The following is a 13,005-nucleotide window of genomic DNA, read 5'->3' on the forward strand; positions in this document are numbered from 1 at the left end:
TTATTATGTATTCAGCGCAGATGTAGCAGAATACATCAGGCTTATTTTTGCAAGATCTTCTAGTCGAAGCCATTTCATTCACCTGTAATATTAAAAAAAACAATCAGGCTGCATTTGTAAATAAGAATCGTTCTTAATTGCTTGCCTGGGTAAATAAAGGTTATATTAAAAAAAAATAAAAATAAATAATCATAAATGGCCAAAAGTAAAATCTTCAGAACTCGTTTATTGCAAGAAATATGAAAGAATTTTGTATCATATGATGTGAAAATGCCCATAAATGTAAGCAAAAATGTTCAAAAGCCAATATGTAGCATAGTTCAGAAAGTTGACCTGATTGAGCAAAATTCATGTGATTTTTGGATTCAGCACACCAAAATTATCCTAAATCAGCTCAAAAAAACTTAAACAATGAATTGTTGACCAGTGTAATAAATACATCCTGTTAGAAAATGATTTTTTTTTCTCTTAAAACCTATTTTGGGCAAGAACTATATAAAAAATCAACTGATAAAGTCACAAAAATGTCATCAATTTTGTGAGAAGATCCAATTTTTCAAAATCAAATTAACAAAAAAACCTGACCTGATTGAGAAAAACAGATGTCATTTTTGGATTTAGCGGTGCAAAATGGTCCGAATTCAGTTGAAAAAACCTAGACAACTTGCAAAAAACATTTTTTTTGTAACCCAGTGTAATGGCAGCTACAAATTTTCTTCTTGAAAAATGATGTAGAAAAAAATGTAAGTAAAAAAAATAACATTCAATACAATTCAAAATGTATTACCCCCAAGGGGAGGCAAGGGGTAAGTTTTTTGGTTTGTTTTCTTTGTTTGTTTCTTTGTTTGTTTGTTAACACTTTAGCAGCAAAACTATTGGTTGAATTCATACCAAACTGGGTTTATAGAACACCAGTGACCCAGAATAGACGCAATTACATTTTGGGAAAAGTAGGTCAAAGTTAAAATTTTTAATGAATTTTTAAAAAATCTTTTTTTTCTCCCATTTTCTTGTAATGGGCAAAATTTCACATGTCTATAAAAATATCAATTTTGTTTAAATTTACTTCAAACTTGGCACATATATAGAGGCAACTGATATGCTGGCATCAGCACATACATGCGACTGACAGGGTTTAGGCTGAAGTTAACACTTATTTTGCCTAACCCTATTTATAATTAACACAATGTTTCCACATAAAATAAACATTAAAAAAAACTAATTTCAATGTAATCATTGCTAAATATACAACAGAAGAAAATACATATTGAATTTTAATTCAAGTAAATCATGTCCTTATCTCAACTACCAATATTGATCCTAGTCTTTTAAACAAGTAGTTTCTTTAGTCCATCCTAAGTGCTCTCTCTCTCTCTCTCTCTCTCTCTCTAATATATATATATATATATATATATATATATATATATAATTGTTTTGTTTTTTTTTTACTTTTTTTTTTTTTTATATACTTTATTTTTATGTTTTATCAACGGACAATACAACACAGAAACGAGGGGTCACTGGTTAAACACAAAATATTTCAATGACATACAGTACTAATTACCATATTTTCCGGACTATAAGTCGCACTTTTTTTCATAGTTTGGCTGGGGGTGCGACTTATACTCCGGAGCGACTTATATGTGAAATTATTAACACATTATTATATAATTTCACATGTTTGTTATTTTCACACTGACAGCCACAAGAGGGCGCTCTAGGCTTGCGTACCTGTACCTGCTACTTCTGTACCACTGAAAATTTAAAATTTCAACATTACCGGTAACTTATAAAGACAACTGAGAAGGGCTGAAAAAAAATGACATCAAAAAGAAAATCATATTCTGCAGATTACAAGCTGCAAGCAGTGAAATATGCAGCCGAAAACAGTAATCGAGCAGCAGAAAGAAAGTTTGGAGTGAGTGAGAAACTTGTGAGGGACTGGCAAAAAGCGGAGGTTACTCTTACTGCAATGAAGAAAACAAAAAAAGCGAATCGCGGGCTAAAAGCTAGGTGGCCACAACTAGAGGAATGAGTTCGCGCATAGGTGCTTGAACAACGTGCAGCCGGGAGAGGCTTGTCAACAGTGCAGTTGCGTCTCCATGCCCAGGTAGTTGCCAAGGAGATGAATATAAATGACTTTGCGGGAGGGCCTTCTTGGTGTTACTGCTTCATGCAACGCAACCGCCTCTCTATCAGAGCAAGGATGCAAAATGCGACTTATATTCCAGTGCGACTTATATATGCTTTTTTCTTCTTTACTATGCATTTTTTGGCTGGTGCGACTTATACTCCAGAGCGACTTATACTCCGAAAAATACGGTATGCACTATTTTGTTTATAGTCCAGCCATTTTCTCCAGTGCTTTATGAAGATATGTTCCTTGAGCTGTAGGTAATAAGTCAGTCTTTCCATAGAGTAGATTTCCTTCTTTATTTATTTATTTATTTATTTTCTTAAACCTGCCACCACCACCCCTCTCAGAGGTGGTGCAACAAAACACACACACACACACAGACACACAGCTCTGTATTTTTGAATAATAGTTAATTTGTGTATCTTTTTCAAAGTTTTCATTGTTTTAGACTGTTTTAATTGATCTTCCAGGCCATTCCAATGTACTAAAACAAAGATAAAAACTTGGAGTTGTCATTATTTATAGGTGATTATATTATTATTGTACTGGTCCAGCCCACCAGATTGGGCTGAATGTGTCCCATGAACTAACCTGAGTTTGACACCCCTGCTTTAACTGATGGAAGCGTCTGTGTGGGACAGCGCGTGTGTGTGGGACAGCGCGTGTGTGTGGGACAGCGCGTGTGTGTGGGACAGTGCGTCTGTGTGGGACAGCGCGTGTGTGTGGGACAGGGCATGTGTGTGGGACAGCGCGTGTGTGTGGGACAGCGCGTGTGTGTGGGACAGCGCGTCTGTGTGGGACAGCGCGTGTGTGTGGGACAGGGCGTGTGTGTGGGACAGGGCATGTGTGTGGGACAGTGCGTCTGTGTGGGACAGCGCGTGTGTGTGGGACAGCGCGTCTGTGTGGGACAGCGCGTGTGTGTGGGACAGGGCATGTGTGTGGGACAGTGCGTCTGTGTGGGACAGCGCGTGTGTGTGGGACAGCGCGTCTGTGTGGGACAGCGCGTGTGTGTGGGACAGGGCATGTGTGTGGGACAGTGCGTCTGTGTGGGACAGCGCGTGTGTGTGGGACAGCGCGTCTGTGTGGGACAGCGCGTCTGTGTGGGACAGCGCGTCTGTGTGGGACAGCGCGTGTGTGTGGGACAGCGCGTCTGTGTGGGACAGTGCATCTGTGTGGGACAGCGCGTGTGTGTGGGACAGGGCGTGTGTGTGGGACAGCGCGTGTGTGTGGGACAGGGCGTCTGTGTGGGACAGTGCGTCTGTGTGGGACAGCGCGTGTGTGTGGGACAGGGCATGTGTGTGGGACAGCGCGTCTGTGTGGGACAGTGCGTCTGTGTGGGACAGCGCGTGTGTGTGGGACAGGGCATGTGTGTGGGACAGCGCGTCTGTGTGGGACAGTGCGTCTGTGTGGGACAGCGCGTGTGTGTGGGACAGCGCGTGTGTGTGGGACAGCGCGTGTGTGTGGGACAGTGCGTCTGTGTGGGACAGCGCGTGTGTGTGGGACAGTGCGTCTGTGTGGGACAGTGCGTCTGTGCTGTCGTTTCTCATTTGATCCCTGTTTTGTCTCTGTGTAAACCACTAGACATGTTCAGGCTTCGTCCCGGGTCACACTGAAACTGGCCTTGTCCTTCTAAACAAAGGGCTGACATAAGCCCTGCAGGGCCGAGCCAGCAGACAGAATAAAGCCGTCCACAGAGCCGAGCGGCGCCGTGCCAGGCCGACCCGGGCCGGTCCGCCTCAGACTGAGCCTCTGTCCTCCATTAACAGCCTCATTAAAAAGCCTGGGCCCTCCTTTCAGCACACACCCCTCCACCTCCTCCTTTGGCCCCTGGGACCATGGGAAAGGCCCGGAGGGGTTTTCAGGCTCAAACTGGTTCTGGAGGTCCATCATGTCAGTGCAGTCCTCTGCCAGCTCCGACCATCCAGTCCTGCAGACCACAGACTGGTGTTCAGACTGGGTTAAATGGTTGGAATGGGAGACTGAAGCCCAGGGAAACATGGAGTCTGCCTTATAAGGGCAACACAACACACACACACACACACACACACCACAACACACACACACACACCACAACACACACACACACACCACAACACACACACACACACACACACCACAACACACACACACACACCACAACACACACACCACAACACACACACCACAACACAACACAACACACACACACACACAACACAACACACACACACACACACACACACACACACACACACACCACACCACAACACACACACCACAACACAACACACACACACACACAACACAACACACACACACACACACACACCACAACACAACACAACACACACCACAACACACACACACACACACACACCACAACACACACACACACACCACAACACACACACACACCACAACACACACACACACACACACCATAACACACACACACACACACCACAACACAACACACACACACACACACACACCACAACACACACACACACACACACCACAACACAACACACACCACAACACACACACACACACACACACACACCACAACACACACACACACACACCACAACACAACACACACACACACATAGACACACACCACAACACACACACACACACACATACACACACACACACACACACGTACATGTGCAACAAAAAGACACACACCACAACACACACACACACACACCACAACACAGCACACACACACACACACACACACACAGACACAGACACACACCACAACACACACACACACACACAGACACACACCACAACACACACACACACACACACACCACAACACACACACACACGTACATGTGCAACAAAACACACACACACAGACACACACCACAACACACACACACACAGACACACACCACAACACACACACACGTACATGTGCAACAAAACACACACACACAGACACACAACACACACACGGACATGTGCAACAAAACACACACAGACATGTGCAACACAACACACACACACACAGACACACACCACAACACACATACGGACATGCACAACAAAACACACACACAGACGTGCAACACAACACACACACACACGGACATGTGCAACACAACACACACAGACACACACCACAACACACACACACAGACGTGTGAAACATATTGTTGATTATTCTGCTCATTTCACTTCGTCACTGTTTATTTTGTGGGTTATTTTTCTTAAAGTTCTTATTATTTTGTTCACTCTTTCTCATTTTTTCCCATTTTGCTGATTGTTTCTTCATTTTTGTTCTGTTTGTTGATTATTTTGTTCATTTCTCTTCGTCACTGTTCATTTTGTTGGTTATTTTTTCAACTTCTTATTATTTTGTTCACTCTTACTCATTTTTTCCGATTTTGCTGATTGTGTCTTCATCTTTATTCTGTTTGTTGATTATTTTGTTCATTTTTGTCCGTTATGTTGACTATTTTCTTTATACATAGTCATTTTGTCGATTATTTTTGCTCATTTTTAGTTCATTTTTGTCAACTTTTTGGATTATTTTCCTCATGGTTGCCCTTTGTGTTGAATATTTTGAATTTTGTGATTAAATTACACGTTGATGAGCTCATATTTTTTTTATTTTAAGACTGAAATACACACAGTTTAATAGCCTGAATATATCAGTTTCCCATTTGTTTTGGCATTGGCTTTGAAACCCTAAGTGGGAGAAAAGCCCCAGTGATATGCAGTTCTTAATAGAATTTCCTCAAACTCAATTTGTACGCAATAATTAAAATGTTCTTAAGGTAACTCGCCTTGACTCGCCTTCAGGAAAGTGGATTTCATGGCTGTCACACTCACATCCTAAAGAGAAAACAAGGCAGATGCAAGGAGTCAAAACAAAACAACCACGTTAATTCTTTTTCCTTGAATTTTTCGGATGTCACAGAGTTCAGTTCAGCTAAAGTACATGTAGGTGGAATGTTTTATGAAGGCCGAAAACAATATTGTGTAGTTTTCTCTTTTTTTTAAAAGGTTTTGGCAGTACCTGCACAGATTTACAGCTTCAGAAAAAACATGCTGTGAAGGTCCATGTGCACTATGATCGACACCTTCCTGGATTTAACATGGAATTATAAATAAATAAAAGAATACAATACAATACAATACAATACAATACAATATGTCTGTCATTTGTCATCGCACTTCAAATTTTAAATCAGAAAACCATTTTTTTTTTATACTCACATAGTTCTTTTTTTATATGCATATTTATTCTATATTCTACAGTTTTTATATTCATATTTATTCTATCTTGTATATTCTATAGTCTTTATATGCATATTTATTCTATATTTTATAGTTTTTATATTCATATTTATTCTATCTTCTATATTCTATAGTCTTTATATGCATATTTACTCTATATTCTATAGTTTATATATGCATATTAATTCTATCTCGTATATTGTATAGATTTCATATGCATATTTATTCTATATTCTATAGTTTTCATATGCATATTTATTCTATCTTGTATATTCTATAGTCTTTATATGCATATTTATTCTATATTTTATAGTTTTTATATTCATATTTATTCTATCCTGTATATTCTATAGTCTTTATATGCATATTTATTCTATATTTTATAGTTTTTATATTCATATTTATTCTATCTTCTATAGTCTATAGTCTTTATATGCATATTTACTCTATTATCTATAGTTTTTATACGCATATTTATTCTATCTTCTATCATCTGTAATCTTTATATGTATATTTATTCTATATTCTATAGTTTTTATACGCATATGTATTCTATCTTCTATATTCTATAGTCTTTATATGCATATTTATTCTATATTTTATAGTTTTCATATGCATATTTATTCTATCTTCTATATTCTATAGTCTTTATATGCATATTTATTCTATATTCTATAGTTTTTATATTCATATTTATTCTATCTTCTATATTCTATAGTCTTTATATGCATATTTATTCTATATTCTATAGTTTTTATATTCATATTTATTCTATATTCTATAGTCTTTATATGCATATTTATTCTATATTTTATAGTTTTTATATTCATATTTATTCTATCTTCTATATTCTATAGTCTTTATATGCATATTTATTCTATATTCTATAGTTTTTATATTCATATTTATTCTATCTTCTATATTCTATAGTCTTTATATGCATATTTATTCTATATTCTATAGTCTTTATATGCATATTTATTCTATATTTTATAGTTTTTATATTCATATTTATTCTATCTTCTATATTCTATAGTCTTTATATGCATATTTACTCTATATTCTGTAGTTTATATATGCCTATTAATTCTATCTCGTATATTGTATAGATTTCATATGCATATTTATTCTATATTCTATAGTTTTCATATGCATATTTATTCTATCTTGTATATTCTATAGTCTTTATATGCATATTTATTCTATATTTTATAGTTTTTATATTCATATTTATTCTATCCTGTATATTCTATAGTCTTTATATGCATATTTATTCTATATTTTATTGTTTTTATATTCATATTTATTCTATCTTCTATAGTCTATAGTCTTTATATGCATATTTACTCTATTATCTATAGTTTTTATACGCATATTTATTCTATCTTCTATCATCTGTAATCTTTATATGTATATTTATTCTATATTCTATAGTTTTTATACGCATATGTATTCTATCTTCTATATTCTATAGTCTTTATATGCATATTTATTCTATATTTTATAGTTTTCATATGCATATTTATTCTATCTTCTATATTCTATTGTCTTTATATGCATATTTATTCTATATTCTATAGTTTTTATATTCATATTTATTCTATCTTCTATATTCTATAGTCTTTATATGCATATTTATTCTATATTCTATAGTTTTTATATTCATAGTTATTCTATATTCTATAGTCTTTATATGCATATTTATTCTATATTCTATAGTTTTTATATTCATAGTTATTCTATATTCTATAGTCTTTATATGCATATTTATTCTATATTTTATAGTTTTTATATTCATATTTATTCTATCTTCTATATTCTATAGTCTTTATATGCATATTTACTCTATATTCTGTAGTTTATATATTCATATTTATTCTATCCTGTATATTCTATAGTCTTTATATGCATATTTATTCTATATTTTATTGTTTTTATATTCATATTTATTCTATCTTCTATAGTCTATAGTCTTTATATGCATATTTACTCTATTATCTATAGTTTTCATATGCATATTTATTCTATCTTCTATCTTCTGTAATCTTTATATGCATATTTATTCTATATTCTATAGTTTTTATACGCATATGTATTCTATCTTCTATATTCTATAGTCTTTATATGCATATTTATTCTATATTCTATAGTTTTTATATTCATATTTATTCTATCTTCTATATTCTATAGTCTTTATATGCATATTTACTCTATTATCTATAGTTTTTATACGCATATTTATTCTATCTTCTATATTCTGTAATCTTTATATGCATATTTATTCTATATTCTATAGTCTTTATATGCATATTTATTCTATCTTCTATATTCTGTAATCTTTATATGCATATTTATTCTATATTCTATAGTTTTTATACGCATATGTATTCTATCTTCTATATTCTATAGTCTTTATATGCATATTTATTCTATCTTCTATATTCTGTAACCTTTATATGCATATTTATTCTATATTCTATAGTCTTTATATGCATATTTATTCTATCTTCTATATTCTGTAATCTTTATATGCATATTTATTCTATATTCTATAGTTTTTATACGCATATGTATTCTATCTTCTATATTCTATAGTCTTTATATGCATATTTATTCTATCTTCTATATTCTGTAATCTTTATATGCATATTTATTCTATATTCTATAGTTTTTATACGCATATGTATTCTATCTTCTATATTCTATAGTCTTTATATGCATATTTATTCTATATTCTATAGTCTTTATATGCATATTTATTCTATCTTCTATATTCTGTAATCTTTATATGCATATTTATTCTATATTCTATAGTTTTTATACGCATATGTATTCTATCTTCTATATTCTATAGTCTTTATATGCATTTTTATTCTATCTTCTATATTCTGTAATCTTTATATGCATATTTATTCTATATTCTATCGTTTTTATGTGCATATGTATTCTATCTTCTATCTTCTGTAGTTTTTATATACACATTTATTGTGTCTTCTATATTCTGTAGTTTTTATATGCATATTCATTCTATCTTTTATCTTCTATAGTTCTTATATGGATATTTCTTCTGTCTTGTTTATGTTATCCTGTATATATAGTGCCTGTTTGTATTTATTGCTGCTTCCTGCTGAACCAACTGCATCGAAATTTCATTTTTGATGTAAAATCTGGAATGTCTAACAAAGTCGAAATCTAACACATAGAACAAAATTAAAAGTACCATCCAGTCTGTCCATCATATGTAAAACCTACCATAAAAACACCAACAAAAGCAGCTAAATACAGGTTTAATTCTTTAGTTTAATTCTTCATTTCCACATTAAATAAACTGTTTCTCCATAACACAATGTATTCCTTTATCCTACTAGTTTTTCTAGTTTTTCTGCTGTCCTCCATCTCCCAGCCTTTTCTTTCTGGGCTTTAAATGAGCTTGAACGTCCTGTCAGATGGAAATGTGTGACAACAGAAACTGATGTTTGCTCTGTGCTGTTGTTTTCCTTTTTTTTGTGTGTGTGTGTGTTTTTTGTTTTTTTTTTTCATATGGGATGGAGGCCTGCTGCATCCACTCAGATAACAGACTGTACATTTGCTGAAAAACAATATCTCTGCGCTGAGTTTATTTTTCTTTACCTTCTCCCTGCACCTTATTTACATTAATTTCCTCTTTTCTCTGTTCTTTTGTGTGTGAAGGAGTGTATGAACCCCTGCTGTAACGCCACTACCTGCACTCTGAAGGGAGATGCAGTGTGTGCCCATGGACAGTGCTGCCAGGACTGTCAGGTAGGATGTATACAGACTAACCAGCCGTGACACCAGCCACTTTTTCCAAGGGCATCTTGACAGGGAGATATTACTCATATTTGCTTCATGGTGTTTAGACTGGGCTCTGTGTCGCTGACGTTTGGTAGATATTGAGCCATTTGTTGATTATTTTCTTCATTTTTGTTCATGTTGTTGGTTATTTTTGCTCATTTTTGGTTCATTATTGTCCTTATTTATGATTATTCTGCACATTTCTCATCACTTTTGTTCACTCTTTCTCATTTTTTTTCCCACTTTGTTGATTGTTTCTTCATTTTTGTTTTGTTTGTTGACTATTATTACCTCCGCCAAGGAGGTTATGTTTTTGCCAGGGTTTGTTTGTTTGTCTGTTTGTCTGTCCGTTAGTGTGCAACATAACTCAAAAAGTTATGGACAGATTTGGATGAAATTTTCAGGGTTTGTTGGAAATGGGATAAGGAAGAAATGATTAAATTTTGGTGGTGATCGGGGGTGGGGGGGGTCACGGGGGGGGCGCAGACCAGAAAATTTCATCAAAATCTGTCCATAACTTTTTGAGTTATGTTGCACACTAACGGACAGACAAACAGACAGACAGACAAACAAACCCTGGCAAAAACATAACCTCCTTGGCGTGGGGGGGCCCACAGGGGGGGCCACTGATCAGGCTTGGCGGAGGTCTGCGCTCTCCGAGTGCTTCTAGTCTTTATATTTGTTTATTTTGTTGATTATTTTGCTCATTTTTGGTTCATTATTGTCCTTATTGTTGATTATTCCACTCATTTCACTTCATCACTGTTCATTGTGTTTGTTCCCTCCGCCAAGGAGGTTATGTTTTTGCCAGGGTTTGTTTGTTTGTTTGTTTGTCTGTTTGTTTGTTTGTTTGTTTGTTTGTTTGTTTGTTTGTCCGTTAGTGTGCAACATAACTCAAAAAGTTACGGACAGATTAGGATGAAATTTTCAGGGTTGGTTGGAAATGGGATAAGGAAGAAATGATTAAATTTTGGTGGTGATCGGGGGTGGGGGGGCCCACGGGGGGGGCGGGGGGCACTGATCAGCCTTGGCGGAGGTCTGCGCTCTCCGAGTGCTTCTAGTTCATTATTGTCCTTATTGTTGATTATTCTGCTCATTTCACTTCGTCACTGTTCATTTTGTTGGTTATATTTCTTGAAGTTCTTATTATTTTGTTCACTCTTTCTTTTTTTCCCATTTTGTTGATTGTACTTCATTTTTGTTCTGTTTGTTGACTATTTTGTTCATTTTTGACTATTTTGTTTATACATGGTCATTTTGTCAATTATTTTTGCTCATTTTTAGTTCATTTTTATCAACCTTTTGGATTATTTTCCTCATCCTTCCCCTTTGTGTTGAATATTTTGAAATTATGATTAAATTACACGTTGATAAGTTCATATTTTTTTTTATTTTAAAACTGAAATGCACACAGTTTAATAGCCTGAACATATCATTTTCTTGACAGGGAGATATTACTCATATTTGCTTCATGGTGTTTAGACTGGGCTCTGTGTCGCTGACGTTTGGTAGATATTAAGCCATTTCCCGCTCGTTTCAAACTGCCGTCTGAGCTGTCTTTGTGTCTTTTCCTGGGTTGGTTGGGGTGTAGCTGAAGCCAGCAGGCACTCCTTGTCGTGAATCCAGTAACTCCTGTGATCTGCCAGAGTTCTGCACCGGTACCAGCCCCCACTGCCCCGCCAACGTCTACCTGCACGACGGCCACGCCTGCCACAGTGTGGACGGGTACTGCTATAACGGCATCTGTCAGACCCACGAGCAGCAGTGCATCACACTGTGGGGTCAAGGTGAGGAGAAACAACACTTATATACCTTTACAGCAAAATTAGCTTTGGCTCTTAAAGCATGTTACGACCGGCTCAGAATCATAACATAATGAGGAACGACACCAGATTGGATGCAAAAAAACCCCCAAAAAATAGGACCAATGGCCCTGTAGCTTACCGGCCAAATTAAAAGCTTTGGGAAATGTATCCAGATGCCATTTATTATCCCCCAGTTCTGTGTATTTATTATATTACAGAAATAGCCCATGTTTTGGTCATATTCCAATCAGATCTGTAAAAAATTTAAATTCCACCTTGATATCATTGATACTTATTGATTTATTGGATCAATCCACATCCTATTTGTTATAATGGGAAAATTTTTCAAAGTCCCACCAAATCCAGAATCAGATCCGGATCGAAATAATTTCAATACCTTGTGTTGACGTCATCATACAGAAGCTGTATACCAAGTTTGAAGTCAATCAGAACTGGAGTTTCGGAGAAAAAGACGATTGAATGTTTTCCCCATAAGAGCCCATGTTAAATTTTCTGTAAGTTCCCGGATCCAGAAGAAGATCCTGATCAGCATGTGGACATTATGTTTTGGTCATCTCCCCATCAGGGCTGGACTGGAAACATTTACACTGGATATCATTTATATTTACTGAGTTATTGCATCGATCCACTTCCTATCTCTTATAATGGGGAAATTTTTCCAAGTGGCACCAAATCCAGAATCAGATCCGGATCCAAATAATTTCTCTAACTTTTGTTGACATCATCATAAAGAAGCTGTATACCAAGTTTGAAGTCAATCGGAATTGTAGTTTCGGAGAAGAAGATGATTGAAAGTTTTTTAACGGACGACAGACAACGACAGACGACGACAGACGACAATAACTTATGGCCTCTCAGCCGGTAAGCTAATAAGCTAAAAAAGGGTATTTATTCATAGAAAACTAAAAGAATAACACAAAAACAGGCAACAAAATGACACATAAGTATTTCCAGTCAAAATTCTTGGAACGTTGGTGCCGTTAAGCCAGTGGT

At 35.7% G+C, this 13,005-nt stretch overlaps 1 protein-coding gene across 1 annotated transcript in view; it reads left to right on the plus strand.

Moving 5' to 3' along the window:
- The window catches only part of adam12a (ADAM metallopeptidase domain 12a), a 505,639-nt gene that overhangs the window by 431,285 nt on the left and 61,349 nt on the right, over positions 1-13,005 (plus strand). The window contains exons 13-14 of the mRNA XM_030122462.1: positions 10,064-10,153; positions 11,778-11,973. Of these exons, the coding sequence (XP_029978322.1) occupies positions 10,064-10,153; positions 11,778-11,973 (286 nt within the window). The remainder of the gene's footprint in view (positions 1-10,063; positions 10,154-11,777; positions 11,974-13,005) is intronic.

This window comes from Sphaeramia orbicularis, chromosome 19, assembly GCF_902148855.1.
Source record: "Sphaeramia orbicularis chromosome 19, fSphaOr1.1, whole genome shotgun sequence".
Taxonomy (NCBI): Eukaryota; Metazoa; Chordata; class Actinopteri; order Kurtiformes; family Apogonidae; genus Sphaeramia; species Sphaeramia orbicularis.